General features: G+C 35.4%; 1 protein-coding gene across 1 annotated transcript in view; it reads left to right on the top strand.

The window, feature by feature from the left end:
* Positions 1-22220, top strand: part of LOC121425205 (ankyrin repeat domain-containing protein 55-like) — a 95499-nt gene that overhangs the window by 40278 nt on the left and 33001 nt on the right. Inside the window, exons 4-5 of the mRNA XM_041621212.1 lie at positions 6879-6988; positions 19158-19347. Of these exons, the coding sequence (XP_041477146.1) occupies positions 6879-6988; positions 19158-19347 (300 nt within the window). The remainder of the gene's footprint in view (positions 1-6878; positions 6989-19157; positions 19348-22220) is intronic.

The raw sequence follows: 22220 nt of genomic DNA, 5'->3' as shown, positions 1-22220 counted from the left end.
CCCACATGCATATGAGAGAATCGATGATGTCCCTCACTTTTTGTTTTGTTTTTCATTGTTTGAATTCTACAATATTTCAATTTTTACAGATTTGACAATAAGGACCAACTGGACTGAACCAAATAATGTTAAGCAATGGTAACTCCACATGTTCAGTGAGAAATAAAACTTTATTTCATAGGTCAATGGGGAGAAAATTATATTTCATATTTAAAAAAACAAAAGAAAAGTGAATGAGTGAGTGATGTCATCAGTTCCCTCATTTGCATACCGACCAGGATGTGCATATAACTATTAAGTGAAATTGAGTGAAACTTAAAAATGTCATACCTTTCTTATTTTTCATCCAATTTTTATGTTTGATTTTTCTCTTTTTAATCAAATCAACTTTTTGTTAGGGTGGACATGTCTTTGAAATAAATTTTCACTCCATTTTTTATAGTTCTCGGAGGACAAAGTGTAAATAAGCATGACTTCTTGTAATAAAATACAAAAGAACAATTGGGATATGACATCAGCTTGGGTACGTCGTGGTCGTGTGGTTCTGACTCTCACCTTACAAACAGAGGGTCATGAATTTGAGTCCTAGCCATGGTGTGTTTTCCTTCAGCCCGAAATTTATCCACACTGTGCTGCACCAGACCCAGGTGAAGTGAATGGGTACCTGGCAGGATTAATTCCTTGAAGCTGTAATAAGAAATATTGGATGAAAACAATGCAAAGGACAGTATATTAGCTAAGGGTTCAAAACATCAATGCTTGTCGTGTGTGTGAGCTTTCTTTAGAAGTTCATATATTTTTTTAAATATCGAGAAATTTGCAGTATACACTACCATTCAATTGAATGGTACCAATTAACAAATATCAACAAAACATTTTGTAAAATATGATAAATAAATTCATGTTTAACCATAGATGGGAAGAAAATAACCTATTATCTAATGGGATGCCCCAATGATGACAAATACCACAACAAATGAATACCTGAGGACAAAGTGTCCACCCCTCCTCCTCAGCCAACATACTGATTTTTTTTTCAGAGCTCTATGCCACTGCAGGAATACAATCTGTTTTATCTCATGAAGCTTCGCAATTTTTCCTACTGAAGAAAATTCTTACACACATACCTTTCATAAACTCCATTTTTTTCTTGTACACGGCACGTTTTCTGTGTTCAACACCTGTCGTGTCATTCCCAATCCCATATAAGGCTGGACCATCTACCTTATCCAACAGTGTATCCGTCGTCCAAACTTTGAAAATGAAATAAAATCAATTTAAGTGTTGTAAAATCTGCATGTATGTGCAGATACAAACAAAAATAGAATAGTAATAGAAAAAGAATGATCTTACTTAGAGATATTTTTCATGGATCTCTGATTACCAGCCCAGAATTCAGGAAAACAATAAGGAAATGTGATATTGTCCAGCTTAGTTCAGACAAGGCTGTATTATAACTGTGCATGCTTTATACTAGTAATAGCTATGTCATCTGAAATCAAATTTCCAGAGCAGCAATTTTCAAAAGGAGGGTAATCGACATAAATTCCATATCCCTGGTATTGGCAATCGCAGAAGCGGATCCAAGTAGGCACATTTGACCCAGGGTCCGTTGTATATTTAGAGTTGCAATAAATCGCAACTCTAAATATCATACACAACTTGATTTTCAACCAATCAACAGCGCGCATTTGGGACTTGCGATTGATTTTTTGACCTGCGTTTAAACGCAACTCTTTCTGCAATGGACCCCTGTGCCCCCACCTTGAGAGCAAGATAAAAATGTGGCTTTCTTACACAAGTGTCCCCCCCCCCCTTTGAAAGTTACAGCAAATATTTATATTGAAAATATTGTCTCATACAAGAGTGAGGATCTCTTTTTTGGTTTGCTTGTTATTTAAAATTTCCTTGGGAAAATCTGCCCCACTACCCCCTTTGAGAAATCATGGATCCGTTCATGGACAATCATATGCCAGTGGATGAATTCCAGACATTGTTTTAGGCAAATTTTGATCAGTAAATAAATAAAAACAGATAAATTGTGATCACAGGACAAACTTTAAAAAAGGATAAAATTTACTTTAAAAATTGATATGCCTAGTCCCATGAAAAGATCTAATAATACCCTCCCGCATTAATGCTTCACAAGTTTCACACCAGCCAACTTCGAGCAAAACTCCCCACCAGAAATTTTCTTATTTGTCTACACACATTTTGAGGTCAATACACAATATGCCACCACTTTTCAAAATATTGCGGATCGCTTGGATTTGCCGTCATGTTGATATGGACCGAAGTTATGTGACCAAAAGATTAGCATGCGGCATGCTGGCTGTTTGTTCGTCACATGTTAGCATGATTTGTTTGCTAACTTCAGTCCCAATAAACATTACAGCGAATCCAAGCAAACCGCGAAGTGATTTCTACGGATTAGATCAACGCGTCGAGATCGAAGACTAAATACAGCCGTTCCCGATATTTTGAAAAGCGGTGGTATTAACATCGAAATGTGACTGAGAGACCTGTCATGACATTTGGGAACAAATTTTGGTGATGAGGTATGCTGGTAATCGGCCGGTGCAAAACTGCATTAGCGCCACTTTTCTCTGCATAATCATTGCAGCCTCTGTAGAAAAATTGAATAGGAATCGTTTGTCACTCTGTCCAGTCACAGTTCCACACACGCATGAGTGGTGTGTGTACAGTGTAACTTTATAATTATAGGGGCTGCGTAGTCTTTATCATTTTTCAAACTTTAGGACCCCTACCATGTTTCACCTCCATTTTATCTCATTTACTAACATCTATCAACAACAACAAATTATAGGCCTAATTCCAAAACAATATTTGTTGGCAAGTTTTCAATTTCAGTGAATTAATTACGTTGTGCAGTGTTTCACAATTAACGCTTTGACAGTCTTGACATTAGCATTAACAAATCATTCATTCATGAATTCAACGTATTCAGAGATGTTTTTGTAAAACATTGACAATAAACATCAGGCAATACGAGCGAATTACTAATCTATTCAATGCTCGCCGAGCTAAACTCGGCCAACACAAAGCATAAGCACTCCCTATCGTCATAGCCACGTCCCGGCCAGTAGAGCAGCGGCCAGCGCCAACGGGGCAATGGCGGTGGCAGTGCAGTGGTCGTGGCAGTACCCCGAGTCGACCGACATCTAACATTTTGAGACAATTTGAGAAACAAATCAAAGATAATTGTTATAGAACTTACTGTTTAGCCTTCTACAAATGACTTTGAAGTCGCTGTCCGAATCTGAACCGTGTTCCTTTAGTTTTTGATGAATTATCGACGGACTTATCAACAGCAAAACGACGGTCCCGGTAGACGGAGTTTTCTTTTTCAAATCTTGCAATTGGCGGTTAGACGTGCGCGCGCGCGTGCGTGCGATAGAGCTAGCTATAGCATGCAAGCAGCCAAGCGGCCCTGCTGCTCTTGCCAACGCATGGGGGGGGGGGCCGGGGGGAGGGGGGGGTGAATTAAAACCAAATCAGGGGTGTCTTCTTTTTCCTCTCGATTGGTTCTGGGTTGGAAACCATGATGGCGTGAGTGCCACTGTTTTCCTTGGATCTTGGAATCTATGAAAAAAGTTTTCGATCCCTTCACTTTTTTCCTGTTCTCTCTCTTATTTTCTTTTTTATTTTCGTTGTCTTTTTTTCTTTTCTGTTAATCTTTCTTTTCTTCATTGCCTTTTTTCTTTTCTTGTTTTTTCCCCTTAATATATATTTTTTTACTCACTCCTCTTCCCTTTTAATTTGCTTTTTTAATGATTGAAATTGAGATTTCATTCAGTAGATTTCTTTTCTGTTACATTGTATGGCGGCAGGGAATTTTGATAGGGGTGAGGGAGCAAGACCATGTGGATAAATCATTTCAATCAAGTAATGACCGGCCTATAGAATATCTCTCCTCTTTATAAACGCTGTCCACAAGTGGGAAAGAATAATAAGGGCCTAAAAAATAGAATTAGAATTTTGAAAATATCATTTGTAAAAAAAAAGAGAGAAATAATTCATGATTGGAAGCAGCTATAATAGCGTACAAATGGTTTCAGAGGGGGCTTTTGACGTTGCAGACAGACCAAATCAGGGTTTGCGGATGGGAATTTGATAGAGGTTGGGGGACCAAGACAACCAACAGTGAATTCATTTTGAGAAAAATATGGGGCATTGCAAGAAACTTGCAATCGAACGCAAATCAATTTCAGACTCCAAAATCATGAGAGTCATACTTTTCATTGCAAACTTGCAACTGATCCATAAAAAAATCCAAATTGTTATGTTCTAGATAAACTTAATGTTTATCATCACCTGTGTATTTGCATCTGATCGAATTTTGGGATTGATTGCAAATATCTTCTTGGAACAATATATAGTTCTTTTTATAAAAAGCGGCCATAAACAAGCAAAATGATTATAAAAATAGAATAAAACTTATTAATTAAAAATCAAAAAAGATTTCATTGACCGATTGATTTTATTTTTGCACCCATTGCATCAGATTTAAATTTAGAAGGTAATATGTACAATTGTAAAATATAACAAATTTATAATATTGTATTATAACCACTGGATCAATAATATTTAAACACATATAGACCTTTTACTTAATAAGGAAAAAGACAATTTAAAAGAATGCAAGAGACCATGTTTACAATCATGAGCGATTGCACTTGATTTGGGGAAGCTGCTCGCATAAAAGTCACAGCTCAAATATTTAATTAACTCTAAATACCTTTTAATCTTTGATATATTTTCTTTAAATCTTCGGAATTATGTTTAACATAATGGGTAATGCAATTGGGCATCACCATTAACACAAATGGCATTCATTAGGCAAACACCACTAAGCCACTATGGCTTTACAATTATCCAACATGATTATATATACCACTAGGCACATACTACTAAGACACCATATTGGGTATATGGTATACCATTGATACCAATCATACCATTATAGAGGCACATACTATTGAGACACAATTGAATACCACTGAGACACCATTGTATACCATTGAGACACCATTGGGTATATGGTATACCATGCAGTCATACCATTAGAGGCACATACTAATCAGACACCATTTGACACCACTGAGACACCATTTGGGTATATGGTATACCATTCACCATACTAATCATACCATTATACATGTTATAGAGGCACATACTACTGAGACACCATTGAATACCACTGAGACACCATTGTATACCACTGAGACACCATTGGTGTATGGTATACCATTCATGATACCAGTCATACAATTAGAGGCATATACTACTGAGACACAATTGAATACCACTGAGACACCATTGGTGTATGGTATACCATTGATCATACCAATCATACCATTACAGGCACATACTACTGAGACACCATTGAATACCACTGAGACACCATTGTATACCACTGAGACACCATTGGATGTATGGTATACTATTCATCATACCAATCATACCATTACAAGCACATACCACTGAGACACCATTGAATACCACTGAGACACCATTGTATACCACTGAGACACCATTGGATGTATGGTATACTATTCATCATACCAATCATACCATTACAGGCACATACCACTGAGACACCATTGAATACCACTGAGACACCATTGTATACCACTGAGACACCATTGGATGTATGGTATACTATTCATCATACCAATCATATCATTAGTCACATACCACTGAGACACCACTGGGTATATGGTATACCATTTACCATTAAATAAACTACCAATTACCATTCAGAACTTACCATTGAAACACCACTTAAATACCATTCGCGTACCATTTACCATTCAGATCACCATTCAACTACCATTCGGCACCATTCAAATACCATTGGCGATTCCTACTTTGAATGCATATCTTAGCATGTTGCACAATGTACTTGGTAAACTGTGAAATACCAGTCGTTCGTGGATGCATTGTTGTCTTTTGTGGATGTAGATGAAAACCACTATTCAAAAGAATATATGAATAATCAAGACATAAAAAATGGTGCTTATCTCATTAGATTTTAAACCACCAAGTCACTTTCATACAAATGACCTTCCTCTGATCATGCGTAGAATCTTTTGATCATGCGCAGAAAGGAACTACGAACTGGCTTATTATCATGATGAATCTTAAAAATGAATCAAATTGGTATTTTGATGATATTATGCTATTTAATTATCTGGTTTTCTTTTCAACAAGCTTGAGCAAAGAAATTATGATCTAAATTTGATCCTATAATCAAATTACTCTGCATTTCCAAGTCAGTGAGTGTGATATCGATTCAATGATTATGATGTGTACCAAGGCGAAAAACATTTCAAATGAACCTGAATCTAACGTTAGCTTTAAGCATTGTCAAAAGTTTTGGAGACATCCAACATGGTAATCTTACTGAAGTGTAAGTTGCAGTTGAATCTTTGTATTATTTTTTATATTTTTTTATTTTTTTTATTTTTAAAATTTATTTCATTATTTTGATTTTTTAATATGTAGCAACATCTCTTGGCAATGGTGTTAATATTTTTCTTCAGAATAGACCTCTTTGAAAATTACAAATTCAGTGAAATTTTCAGCCCATGTTGCATGCTTGAGAAGTTTTGATTAAAAAAAAAGCAAAAAAAAATATGAATTTTCATGTAAAATCATGAAATTTATGCAGTAAACCATATTTTTTTATTGTCCTGAACTTCATGGGGCGTGTATATGGTGAAAATTGTCTTTTGAAACAAATTTGGAGATTTACCTAAACTGAAAATAGGCTTTATAACTTGTAATGAACACTGCTTTGCTGAAGTGAGTTCTTCATTGATTCATATAGCTGTGTTTTCTTCCATCTGTTCCAGGGTTGGTATGAAGGTGTGGTATGCCTGCTACGTCACGGAGCTAAGCAAACGATAGCGGACAAGAGTGGGCGGCTTCCTCTTCATGCTGCAACATGTGACAAGCAATCCAGGTAATAGATCATTTAAAAAAAATATTATTATTCCATCAACACTTAGGGAAGTTTAAATCTGTCATCATCAGTGGTGGACTAATAACTCAGATGAGAATTTGCTTTTCATTATGTCATTTCAGCTTTTTTGCTTTTGCTTTATGAAAACTGAAAATTTGAAGAAAAAAAAATTAAAAGGAGAAAATGTCAAATTATGTGTCTCTTATTCTGATTAGGAAATGAGCCATTTTCCCGCTGGTAGTTTTTAAGTCCCTGCTGTAATTCAGTCTCTCGAAACATTAATATTCCTGCAATAACTACCTTGGTACTTGTTAACTTTTCAGACAAATTTTTCGAAATTTTTCGAAATGTCATATGTCCTTTCCTTTTAAATTATGAATGATCTTTAACTATTGTTTTTACACTATAGCCATTTCCTGAATGGTCATAGAATGGGTCATATAGCATGATATGTGTGGTTTCACGAAGTGATCTAAACCCCCTGTTTTTTTTTTTTTTAATGAACAGTTTCTTGAATACTACCTTGGTTTTGTCCAAATATTGAAAACATGAATTGGAATTGGAAACAAAAATCTGCATTATCATTAAAGGATAGAAATTCATATAAATAGTTGCTCTGGTATTTTTGAAGCATGAAATTATGAGCATCTGAAAACATCAACTTTGAATGTGGTTATGTCAAAAGTGTTGTTTGGACACCAGTCGAGGTTTAGGATGGTTTGTAAAATCACTGATGGTATCTGAGCAATTACAATTGGCAAGTTCCCAAACCCTTTTATCCAATAACAACATCTGCTGAAGAAAACTGCATCTAAATAACGTTTCTTCTTGAAGATTTTATTGGTAGTGTCATGTGTCACAGGTATGAGTCCATGAGCTAAATGATGAAAAACATTTATTCAAAGAAGTTTGGTTCATGCATGTTTTCATTTTATCTGAACAGACTGAACTTTTCTCGTTCGGATGGGTTGGAGAGCTTGATTTATTTTGAATAGTGTCTATATTGAGTGATCACTATATCAATCCAATCACAAATCCTTTCAACCAATCAAATTCTAATATATCATGGAACATGACCTTTTTGTTCCTTAAAGATCATTCCAACTCGCCGGATATATGGGTAGTCAATTTGTGCATTATATGACAAGCATTTCATCTTTATACCATTGGGTAGGAAATTCCATTATGCCAGAAATCGGCTGAGTCAGTGCTGTAGAAAAATTACTTCTTTGAAATCCAGTTGTGAAAGGAGAATGATTACAGTTGCTTTTTTGTTTGTCATGATAATCCTGATGAAAACTTATTACCAAATGGGAAGCCCATTGTCCTCGGAATTTTAACAAAGTTTATTTACATTTTCTCAATAATCTTATCTGAATTGGGCAGAATTGGGCAAGATATACTGCTCAAGAAAGAATGGTATAAGTGAGAGACCATACATGTGTAGGTCTACTTCCAACTTGAAAATTGAATCCTTGATTACTTTAAACTTTTCGTTTGCTACATTATTATTTCCCTATGAACTTGATTTTTTAGAATGAAAATTATGACTTTTTTCAGCAATGGGAACCCCCCTTTAAAAAACACTTTTTCATACTTCATTATAAAAATAATAAAAATTGTTGTGATGATATATTTCTTGTTATGAAGCCTGCAAGAGTGTAAATATATATGCATACTAGGCTTCAGCAGTCTGAAGAAACTGAATCCTCAAATGATTTTTTTGTTCGAAGTTTCTGCAATTTATTGAGAGGTATAGAAAAAAAAGAATAATATAAAACAAGTACTAGTAATGAAAAATGCATGTTACATTCACAATTATCAGCACTATCACATTAAACACTTCCTCCCACAAAAATAGCTCGTCTCTTTGCATGTGCTGATTAGCTGCTCATTGATGGAAAAAATAATGAAAAACAAGATATCTGCTGCATGTATGAAATTATGAGAATAAGCAAAAACTAAAATAAAGGCCTACATTTCTCCTTGCCATTATCAAGTACAATCGGTCTTTACGTAGATCCTTCCACATGTTTTCACAGGGACAATATTGAGTTGTTTGATTGGATGGGGGGACTATATGTAAGATGGTATTTCAATCTGATCATTTCCTTGGACGGTTTGTTCAGACTGATGCACAGATTCTCAGTGATGCAGTTTCGCTATTCTCTCATGTTTATCTACGTTTTAGAAGTTTGTTTGCACCTGCACGAAAAAATCTATACGACACGCTCTCCTGTTCCGTGACATTTACAAACTCCTATATGCATTCCAAATTTAGAGCAATGTCCATGGAACTACTCTGGCTGCATGCTTTTACACCTGTGTCAGTGACGGATCCAGGCAGGGGCATAGCTGGCCGATGCCACCCCCCCCCCCCCTTTGAGAGCTATAACAAATATTTGTAAGGGGAATATGGTGGTGCATATGCAAAAATATAGCTCTAAAATGTGGTTGGAATTTCGTACTTTAAATCATGACAAGTAAACACTCAATCATGGTAGGAAAACCCCTAAAGCAAAATATATTAATGCTTGTCACTTTTCACATTATGCGTAGGAAAACCCATAAAGCAAAATATATTAATGCTTGTCACTTTTCACATTATTCATTATTATTAACTGTTGAAGCCATTCTTGTGCTATCATGCAAAAATACATTATATTGTAAAACACAATATAAAGAGATGATAAATGGACTGAATTAAACCTGATAGGTTTTTTTTTAGATAAAAAAAAATATAGTACTTTGTTTATGAACATTTGTAACATTAATAATCACATAGATTTTCAGTGCAAGCAAAAGTAATAGATGCAATTGTGTATTATGGATAAAGAAGAGATTCATGCTTTATTTAGTAGTAGCTGTATACAATTATTATTGAGCCAGGAACGAAATGTTGGAGACTTGGAGTATTGCTAGAATTGAATTACAAGAGGTTCATAGAAGAAAAATGAAAGAGGATGAGAATATGTGAGGTGTGTGTACATAGTTAAAGATGTTTTCACAATTTGTTATAGAAATGCAACCATTATTGACCTTTTGTTTGTGGCACACGATCGCAATAGTCATAAATGGTTGTACTTTCTTGTGAAAACTCCTGTAAGAAAGAGATACAATGATATAGACAATAGACCAAGATGAAGCAAGACCAGGCCTCGAAATAGGATTTTTGGGGGGCAAGGCCACTTTTTTGAGGGGCACTTTTTCACTGAGGCCAGGCAGCAGAGGGCACCAAGGCCATACAGAGGGGCACCAAGGCCACTTTTTAAGGGGCATGTAATAAATTATTTGTAGGTGTTACAGTTTCGCGGCGTGGGGGGGGGGCTTTCCATAGTCGATGTTATACATCAGATTCATTACCAAACCACATTATTTACTTTAGATAAAATGAACTTTATGCACGACTGGTGATACCTTCTTGAGCTACATGTAATTAAATGTGAATCTGATTAGCACCCAAGAAGTATAATGCCGTTTTCAGTAACTCATGATTTTTTGGTCTGTACCAGGCCCGCGCTAAAATAGTCCGCACCAAGCGATAAAAAATGCTTTCAGTAACTATAGCAGAGCCGCGCCACTTTTACGATCACCCATTCAAAAACTTGGGCACGTAAGATCAAACTGTCATGGTAACTGAACACGCCATATACAGAGCGGAAGTGCTCCATATTCGCTGAATATTCGCGCGGTAAATTTGATGTACACGCAATGCGGAGGCACGGCCAGAATTGTGTGACCTTTGACCGTGTGAGGAATTTTGGCTGGGGCCTGGTGCTGCTATCCGTTCATAAACTCTTTGGTCGGCGCCTGGTGAGGGCCTGGCGCTGGTCTGGTGCTGATAAAAGCAGCACCAAAATAGCCCGGGCCTGGCGCGGGCCAGCGAGTTACTGAAAGGGGTATCAGTTGTCCGTAACTGACGAACAGCTTTATGAAACACTCCCATTCAAAGTACTGTACTTACGCATCGCGCGCGCTTGCCAGGACAGTACAGCGTGCGCGCGACATTTGTGTAGTACACATACGTCCATTCTTATGCTGCAGCTTACGTAGCATATGTAAAGCGCGCTAGCGGCCGGCCAGCTGTGTATAGCTACATGTAGCTCATCGTTCCGCGCGGCTTCGAACTAGACTGCATATGCACTGGACGTCGCTGGTAAAGCTAAGGTATTGAATACTTTTTGAGATCGGAGAAAAGTTTTCCTCGCTTAGAAAAAAAGGTGCAGACTTTCAAAAGGGGTACATTATATATTAGAAAAAGGGCACATTTATGAGAAAAAAGGGCACCACAGCCACATAAAAAAGGGCACATTTTTAGTGGCCGTAACTTTTAGGAAAAAGAAGAAGGGCATGACGGCCAGTAATGGGGGCATCGACGGGCATGGCCGTCGATGGCCGTCGATTATTTTGAGGCCTGCAAGACTGTCAGGCGACAAAGAGATAGAAGTGACAGACAGAAGAAGAGAGATAATCAGGGACAGATATATATAGAGCTAGAGGCTGATTTTATATGCACCATTTTGAATCTTGTAATATTTACATGTATATCTTGAGTATGAAATTGGTGGGAGCATAAAGAGATTAAAAAAACTTTGTTGAAAGTTTGAAAGATGATATTGATTTATTTGATTTATGACTTATTATAAGAATGATAATTGATTGTAATAGATTGCTCATTTACAAAAATGAAATTGTATTTAAAAATAAGACTAAAAAAATTATGCACTTGGATATAGTTTGATAAAGATTAAATATAACTTTTGGAGGTAAAAATGAAAGTGGGAACATGAAAATATATACAGATATAAGGGGAATTAAGGGATATGCTACAGGGAAAAACAGGAATTTCCAATTTGTCAAAATGCCATTCATATTCAGATATTTGTTCCAATGAAATCTCAAGTTGCCAATTTGCTCTGTAGAAAATCACACTGTTAATGGCTCAATTATATTTGCCGTTATCTGGTGAAACGAAAGGTGGCTGGTTCTTGTTCAGTGCATAGTTTGTGTTTATTGTTGTTTTACCCAGTATAATATATCCCATGGGGCTCATTTGTTGGAAATTGAATTCTAAGACATTTCTTTGTGTATGGTTTTTTCATTTTGGCATTTTATCTTTACACAATGTTCTGCCAAGGGGAACTCATGTTAGTTATTTTTTATGAAGGAAATCATATTTTTCAAATTTTCTTGTATCATTTCATGAATCAGTTTGGGTAGTTGTAATTTCAGTAATTGACTGAAATTCACTGTAAATCATGAATGTAATTTTTGATACTTTGGTCCGTATTCTGAAGTCAGGTTTAACTTAGACCATGGTCTAACTCTGTGCTAAAATTATGGGAAGCCAAAAGTGTCAACATTTTTATTAAGTTGCATGTTTTTAGTTTTTACTTTGCTCTTTCCTGATTCATCGATGGCAAAGACAATCACCTATTTATACTTCCCAGACAATTACGAATGATTTGAGAGCCAAATGACCTGAAATATATCTTTACTGTTAGTGATTTAAGTAACAATTGGTTATCCATACTTAAACCATAACTTTAAACCTGAGTTTAAGTTAAACCAACTTCAGAATACGAGACTTTGTCTACAGTTCTTTATAATCATAGCAGTTTCACTACATGTATATAAGTTTGAGATAAACTTTTCTACCTAAACTGGAATGAACAAGCCATTACATTGATTGACTGATATACTCTTCTAAGTAGTTTCCCATAGAACATTTGCATCACTCTTCCAGTCATTAGGTGTTTATTATGAAGCTTTAGATTTACAGCCAAAACTAGACACATTCACATTAGGCAAAAAGTTTTTCAAGACATTGACCTCGCAATCCTTTTTTCACTTCATTTCTCATGATGGTTTTGTGTCAATATGTCATCCTCTGAAATCTTTGATGTATTCCTGAAAGTCACACATGATCGATATTTGTAACATAATCAGTACGATGAGAAGCGATACTGCATGCAGCTTTAAAGCCCCTATGACATTACGGTCCCTACAGAGGTGTTGTGGCTCAGTGGATAAGTCTCTGGACTTTGAACCACAAAGTCTGGGGTTCAAATTCTTCCACACTTCTCACATCCTTTGGCAAGGCATTAACATTTGCCACTGTACATCCTGTGCCCTGTCTTACAAAGAGTTATGATTGATCCAATCAATCTCTAGTATTTGAAAATCCATCAATGTCATAATTCTTTTCATCAGGAAATTTGCACAATGTCCTTTGAAAACAGAGAAAAGCATAGAGAATTGTCAAGAAAACAGTGAATGTATGATGTATGAATATACATATCTAGAAAATATTTTGAAGAAACATGGATTTTAGATGTTGACATTGCTGGCTTTCCATAGTTGTGATGGATCAATCGTAAATCTTTGTAAGACAGGGACCAGGCGGGTGTTTCATAAAGCTGTTCTTAAGTTAAGAGCGACATTAAGAACGACTGGTGATCCTTTCTTGTAGTACATGGTATATTCATTGGCGACGGTTTAGCGCGTAAGAAAGGATCACCAGTCGTTCTTAAAGTCGCTCTTAACTTACGAACGGCTTTATGAAACGGCCCCCAGGTGTTGTAATTTTTTACCAGAGGGATAGGATTCCTTATTAAATGCACAAGCACATGATCAGGTATTGCCATGTATAACCATTTTGGGGGATTTAAGAAAAAAACTTATAATGTACTATCATCCCTGGAGCCCAATCAATGTATAGAGAAGTACTGTAGCTAGCTTTTGGTCTAAGCCATGTGAATCCATGGTAGTACGCAGCTCTTATACCCTTTTTACACACGCTCAAATTTCCTTAACCCCGTACCATAGGTGAGGCTAAATTGCCATTTAGCCCCACCTATAGTACGGGGTTAAGCTTAGCCCACTTTCTTTTTACACTGCATATTTGCAAAGTGGGCTAACCCCACCTTTAGTACCTTAACCCCGTACTATAGGTAGGGCGAATGATCGACAAAAACTAGTCCGGGGTTAGCGAGTTTCGTGTGTAAAAAGCAAGCATTCCTTATCCGGGGTTAGCAATAACAATTTGGCATGTGTGAAAAGGACAAAATATAGTACGGGGTTAAGGATAGTACGGGGTTAGCGATAGTCCGGGTTCAGAAAATCCTGTGTAAAAAGGGTATTAGAAACATTCCTTAAAGTGCTGTATAAATTTTGCATATTTATTATCATTAAATTGTGCACCTGAATCTCTGGCAATGATATCTCTATTCCATCTTTACAAACATAAAGCAAGTTTGAAAATTATGCTAGTCAAGATTCAATAAAAACAGTTGTCAATGTATAGAAAGATTCCTCATCATTGAAGTTGGGCCTACATTGTAAATTTAAATCTCCATATCAGATATGAGACACAAAAGCGCAGTGACATACAACTCCTTGTTTAATATGTCTCTGGATCTTGTCTTAAATTATTCATGACTCTAATCCGATATCTGACTTGTTTTTAGACAGACTCTCATGCATAATTGATAACGTAAAGTAAAAGTTTCAAACTAGACAAGGAAAGTACATGCAGGGTGTGTGTTGCCATTTTGCATTTGCTGGATTCTCAGGCTAACATGTTTAATTGTATTGCTTTCAACCAGCTTTAAAGGACAAGTCCACCCCCATAAAAACTTGTTTTGAATAAAAAGAGAATAATTCAACAAGCATAACACTGAAAATTTCATCAAAATCGTATGTAAAATAAGAAAGTTATGGCAATTTAAAGTTTTGCTTCATTTCACAAAACAGTTATATGCACATCTTGGTCGGTATGCAAATGAGGAACTGATGACATCACTCACTATTTCTTTTTTTTGTATTTTATTATATGAAATATTTTTATTTTCTCGTCATTGTCATGTGAAATTAAGTTTCATTCCTCCCTGAACACGTCGAATTCCATTATTTTAACATTTTGTGCTTCAGGCAAGGATGTCCTAATCATCAAATTTGTAAAAATTGAAATATTGTATAATTCAAACAATAAAAAACAAAAGAAATAGTGAGTGACATCATCGACTCTCTCATTTGGATGTAACTGGCTTGTTCATATAACTATTTTGTTAGAAATAGGCGAAACTTTAAAATGTCATGAATAACTTTCATATTTTACATCCGATTTTGATGAAATTTTCAGCATTGTGCTTGTCTGATTTTTCTCTATTGATTCAAATCAAAATTTTTCTGAGGTGGACTTGACCTTTAAGTAGACTCTCATCATCATGACCTTTTTTCTTTCACCGGCAATATACGCTCTCTCGGAAGAGTAGGGGTTTCACGATCCAGTGTCCTTTAGTGAGGCATTTAAATCCTCATTACCAGGTCCCTTTAACAGCGATCAGGTAATAAAATATTGAGTTTGAGTTTGAGTTTATTTATTTACTTAACAACAATATCAATAACGATAACAATGTGTTAACATCACAGCACAAACGTAACTATTCTAGTATACAGATGCAATTGCTAACATTATAAAGGATAAAATGAGAATACAAACGATAAATCTGAATACATAAAATGTGACATGCATTTATAAACCTAAAACAAATGTTTTAACAATTTTTAAGATCCTAGTCACAGTTTCCAATATTGACGATTGAACAAAAAGATACGTATATGGTTGAATGTAGTTGTTAAGAAGGAACCAGAAGGTAGCACAAGTGCTAGTCGAGACTGATTCCTTCAAATCTTTGATATTTTACATAAAAGAAATACTTGTGAACAGTGAATAATGCTATAAATGTTGTTTGAAAAATCACCATGTTATATAAAACATATAATTAGAATTAGAGATTTATATAGAAAACTCTTTATTCTATTGAAATATTTCCTATTCTCTTGTCAGAATTAAATTAGAGGGTTGGTTGTATTTAGGTAAGCAAATAATTCCTTTCTGAAAGTGTTCCTTGATCTCTTTTCCTTTATATAATTTGGTATACAATTCCAAATTTTTGATCCCATGAAAGTAATTGAAAACTGGCCCTGTGTGGTTCTGCATATTGGGAGATATAATTGATCAGCATCTTTACTCCTTGTAGCATATTTATGGTCTATAATCTGACAGTACTCAATTTGAGAGTGTGGTAACCTACCATGCAATAAATCATAGACGAATGTTGAAATAGAGAGGAAGTGAACTTTATATACATTCAAAATATTCAATGCTTTGAACAGGGGATCAGAGTGGGCACCTCTTGGGCTATAGGTTATAGCTCTCATTGCCATTTTTTGGGCCAGGAAAATACAATTTAAATTGGTCTTATAGGTGCTCCCCCACACCTCGATGCCATATGACAGGTGTGGTTGTACAAGTGACTTATATAACAATAACAAAATGCTTCTTGGAACAAAGTGCCTGAGTCTGAACAAGATACCTACTTTTGAGCGGATTATTCTGTTTACAATTTTTATATGCGCGTCCCACGTGAGGTGCTTATCAATTTGCAGTCCAACAAAAGATACATCATTCACCTCAAAAAGTGTGGTCCCTGCTATATCAAGGGTACCTGTTACATTTACTAATCGCCTTTTGCTCTTAATTATCATATAATTAGATTTACTAAGATTGATTGTAACTTTGTTGGAATAGCACCATTGTTGCACCTTATTCAACTCCACATTTACTTCATTCATATTGATATCAGTCTCTCCAGCCTCAAAGGTGTGGAACAAATTTGAGTCATCTGCGAATAACCTGAAGTTAAAAAACGATGTAGAGTTTGGCAAATCATTTATATATATGAGAAAGAGAGTTGGACCAAGAACAGATCCCTGTGGAACACCACAAGAAATTTTCACGTGCGGAGACATGATGTCTTTGTATTTAACAAACTGAGACCTGTTGCTCAAATAATCCACAAACCATTGGAGCGCAATTCCACGTATTCCATAATGAGATAATTTTTTTATAAGAATATCATGGTTTATGGTGTCAAATGCCTTTTGAAAATCAATAAAAACTCCTAACGTTATTTTCCCTCCATCTAATGATTTCAGGAGGGCATTACATAAATTGACAACTGATAATTTTGTATTATATTTCTTCCTGAAGCCATATTGGTGTTTTTGCAATACATTGTTACCTTCTAGAAATCTCATCAACCTATCATTAACGATTTTCTCAAATATTTTTGCCAATATAGGTAATACAGAAATAGGTCTATAATTTCCTGGAATCTCCTTTGATCCTTTTTTATGAATCGGTGTTACTTTAGCAATTTTTAATGCACTTGGGTATTTACCTTCTTGGAGAGATAAATTTAAAATATAACATAACGGAGCACCGATAATTCCTCTTGCATCTCTAATTAACCGACTTGGTATGTCATCATAACCACATGCCTTTTTCACATCTAGGGCTAGGAGGTGTTTCTCAATTTCAGCTTTCGTCACTGGCGTCCAAAAGAAAGATTTACATAATTTAGGTCCTAAATATGCCGTACAGTCAGTACCACTTAGAGGTATTTTGTTTCCCAGACTCGGCCCTATACCAGTAAAAAAATTATTAAATTCAGAAGCAATTTCATAGTCATCTACTATCATTCTGTTCATACCGTTGTCATCAACCAGTAATTTATCTACATTGGTACTTTTTGCAGACTTATTTCGACCACACAATAACTCATTGATTGTCTGCCAAGTTTTCCGGGTATCTTTTTCATTTTCTGTAAAAAGAACACTATAATACTTGCGTTTTGCATTTTTTAAAATTGAGGTTAGGTTGTTCCTGTATCTTTTATATGTATTTCCAACTTGAGTGTCGAAATTTGATCTTTTATACTGAGAATAAAGTTTTCGTTTCCTCTTTATAGATTTCAATATACCTTTAGTAATCCATGGATTTTTGGCAGAGTGTTTCTTTTTATTACATAATTGTGTCACCATCGGCGCATGCTTATCACATATTTTACTGAACAACTTTAAAAAAATGACATATGCTTTGTTAACATCTTTTTGTCTAGAAATAATATCCCATCTAACTTCTGCTAAATCTCTCTGAAACATGTCTTGATTATAATTCTTATAACTGCGAAAAGTCATTCCCTCATTTCCCATTTGTTTACCTTTAAAGTTGCTATGTTCAAAAACTACAAATATTGGAAAATGATCTGACAAATCTGTTTCTATTACACCTGCATGAGTCTTAAAAGTAGTAACATTTGTGTATATATGATCAATCAAGGAAGAAGTTAATCTTGTTACTCTGGTGGGAGTTGTAATAAGTTGTTTTAAACCAAAACATTGCAAAGTAGTTTTGAATTGTTCGATATTTTGATGATCATTTAAAAAGTCAATATTAAAATCACCAGTCAAAATGCACTTTACCTTATCAAGCTTTAAAGTTGACAGAACGTCAAGTAAGCTATTTTCAAATTCACTGATAACAGTGTTTGGTCTACGATATATTATGCCCACAATGAATCTTTTTGTCTTGATGCTTATTTCAAGCCAAAGACTTTCTGAGTTTGCCACATCAAAATTAAGAACAACATATCTTAAAGATGAATTTATGTAAGCTCCAACTCCTCCTCCCCTCGTATTACCTGTTCTACACTTAACCTCAAGATTGTACCCAGCTAAGCCAAGTAACGCTTTGTTAGATACATTCCAGACCTCTGATAGAGCAATGATATCAAACTTTGAATCCAAATTATCATAAAGTAAGGATAAACCATCAAAGTTTTTCTGCAGTGATCTAATGTTAACATGAGTCATACTAAATGAATCACTAAGATCACTATCTGGAAATATTCTTCTGAAATACCCAGAAAAGTACATGTATAAGAACTCATGTATGAACTGGTGCTCAAACTTCAAAGCTGAAGATGGGGATGAGTTGTTATTTTGTTTGTTCTTTTCTGATGTTGGCAGTTGAAAAAAATCTCTCATCTATTAGTTTTCCAAGGTTGGCTGCCTTTAACCTTCAGTGTGACAATGTTTACCAAGACACTGACTTCTGACATACTTTTCTCAATTATGCTACGGTCAATGGATCTAACTACAAACCGACCAATGGTTTGTCATTGGTAGCACGTAATAGTTTTGGTCTGGAGACAGTTTCGTCAGTGAAACTGTGGCCTAACTCTCTCTCCCTCTCTCTGCAGTGTTACTTGTTTGCAGACATTATGAATAATGATGGGAATTTTATATGGTCTTCCTCTAGAACACTGTCGGCCCTTCTGCAGTCACTGAGCGTCAGCGACATCGACAAGCCAGACAACGAGGGCATGACCGCGCTCCACTGGGCCGCCTTTCACAACCGTCCAGAGCACATCCAGCTTCTCATGCTACGAGGAGGTGACATCTATCAGACGGATATCGATGAGAAAACACCACTCCATTGGGCAAGTCAGGTATGTCTACAATCATAAAGCTTGGTAATTGCATGATTGCATAATTGCATGGAGCGTTGCGGCCCAGTGGATAAGTCTTCTGACTTTGAAACAGAGGGTCGTGGGTTCGAATCCCAGCCATGGCGTAATTTCCTTCAGCAAGAAATTTATCCACATTGTGCTGCACTAGACCCAGGTGAGGTGAATGGGTACCCGGCAGGATTAATTCCTTGAATGCATGAGCGCTGAGAGGCAGCTCGAGCTAAAGCCGGGGTAATAATAATAATAACAACGCGCCTCGGAATAGATGGCGCTATATAAATGCCTATTGTTATTATTATTATTATGATGATGATGGGGGTCTTTTTTTATTGAAAGAATTGATTGACTGTTGTTTATGATAAATCACATCAAAACCCTTTGACCAATTAATATTCATGCTGTTGGGCGCGGGTGTATGGCTCAAAACTTCAGATTTACTTTTTAGAAGTGAAGTCCACTACTTCAAAATATTAGTCAAATGAATAGAGAATTGAATTGGATATAAGGTAAGATTTTTTTTCTTTTCTTTCATGAGAAATGTGATATATGTTCATCATGAGGGGTATATATGTATCAGGGGTTCTATTATCACACTCATTATTTCTTTTGTATACCCCATATTTTAACTTTTACTCAATTATGAAAATGGATCTGATTCCTCGTGTGGAAAAGATCCTCTTCAAATCTTCAAATCAATAAAAAACATATATTTTAAAAACTATTTAATTTGATTTACACCTTTGGTTCCTTCATTTGCATACTGACCATGATGTGCATAACTATTTTATGACAATAAGCTAGCTGACTTTCTTATTTTATATCTGATTTTATTAAGTTTGTTTATTTTGAGACATGAGTCATTCCTTTTATTTCTAAAATAAGTGTTTGAATCATAAACAGGTGGTTAGAACCAGCTGGGTTAAGAAAAAAAAAGCTGCTGAAATGTCACATTTCACATCTTTACATCCGTGAAATGCCCATCTATTTTCCATATTTTCTTGAAATTGTTTTGAGTTAGTTGGAAACTATCAAGAAAATGATGAATATTCCGCTCTTTCTTGACTCTTAGGGATCCTTTTCAGTTGATGTCACAATCTGTCTACCTACATTAAACTCTATGTGTCGGTCCACAATATATACAATGTTGGGGTTCAACTGCAGGTAGAGTAATGGTATAAAAGTGCAGTAGACTGCAGCTGCTCTATATAAATGGGAAGTAATATGATCATCACTGTGATTTCATATCACCAAAAGAAAAGCAGTATCCCAAAAAGAATGTAATCATTGGGTATAAATCCCCAAATAGCCATCAGCTGCACGTGAACCTAGTTAAACGAGGTTAATTACAGATTGCTCTTTTAACCTGTCCTAGGGTCTGTAATTATATACATTAAAATAGAATGTTTCCATAGTAACCATATGTTTCCATAGAAACCTAAGACAAAATGAATGAAATCAATTCTGAAGCACTCATTAAGAATTGATTAGTAATCTTCTGATGCATATTTGTAATGTTTTACATGCTCTGTGAGAGGAATCTGATAAAAAAAAAGTTGCCATGGAAACAGCACTGTTGCAATAAAGAAAAGCTCTAATCCACTTGGCACCAAGGAAGAATGAATTAAGAATAAGACAGGGATAAGTGTTTCCTGTCATACAGCACCAATCCATAACCCATATAACTGTTGTGTTAAAGGGATACTCCAGGCTGAAAATATCTATATCTAAATAGAGTAAAATTCAAAGAGCAAAATGCTGAAAATTTCATCAAAATCGGATAGCAAATTACAACATTATTGAATTTTAAAATTTATCAATATCATCATGATGATGTCACATTCCCACTTTGCTTTTTCTTATGTTATTACATGAAACCATAAATGTTTCATTTTTTCATACATGTGTAAATGATGTGTCTCCATTATGACGAAATAAGTTGCGGCAATAAATAACTAATGCACTTAATCAGTTGTCAATCCAATAATTTTACTTCTTGGTATAAAAATTTTGAATAAACCTAATGTCATATAATAAAATACAAAAGAACAAGTGTGGATATGACATCATCTGTCCACCTAATGAATATTCATAAAGACATGCCTAAATTTCAATAACTTTGTTGTTTGTTATCTGATTTTGATCAAATTTTCAGCATTTTGCTCTGCGAATTTTACTCTATTTATTGAGATAGAAATATCTCCAGCCTGGACCATCCCTGTAAATCATCAATGCAAATATAAAAACAAATTGTCATGCTGCAGAATTGAATGGCAGGGGCTGTGGAATGGTTTTTAAAGTTTTTTTTTTGGGGGGGGGGCTGACCATGCAAATAATCACAATCAGATGGTCATTTTTATGTTTTTGTACTAGGTTTTGGAAAAAAAGTCATGTGCATATTGGCACTAAAGTTAGGTCATAATTTAATCTTTGTGAAACACCCTGGGTTGTATATCATTAAGTATTGTCCCTGAAATATGAAATACATGTCCACTGTAGTTGAGTTTTGATAGAAAGATACATAACAAGGCAGCCATGTAGCCAGGGTTTTCAATTAGGGGGTTTGGTTCCAAGATGTCTTCCTTTGCTGAAAATGTGACAATTTGACAGGTACACACACAAAAAAAAAGAAAAAAAGGATCTTCAGTCAAAATGTTACGTGTTAGGCCTTCGTTCCAGAAAATTTTTCCAAGTAAAAGGAAAGGTTATCAGTCAAAAATTGTTGCCTATTTTGTCCCCTGAAAACTATTTTCATAGTCTATTTTTCTTACTTTGGAAAATTTAGGGGGTTCAATTGAATCCCTGACCCCCGCTACTTGCATGCAAGGGGACTATAATGATCAACAGCAAATTTG

Source organism: Lytechinus variegatus, chromosome 12 (assembly GCF_018143015.1).
Source record: "Lytechinus variegatus isolate NC3 chromosome 12, Lvar_3.0, whole genome shotgun sequence".
NCBI classification, from domain to species: domain Eukaryota; kingdom Metazoa; phylum Echinodermata; class Echinoidea; order Temnopleuroida; family Toxopneustidae; genus Lytechinus; species Lytechinus variegatus.
The sequence above is the reverse complement of the archived record's forward strand: the minus strand, read 5'-3'. Positions and strand labels throughout refer to the sequence as shown.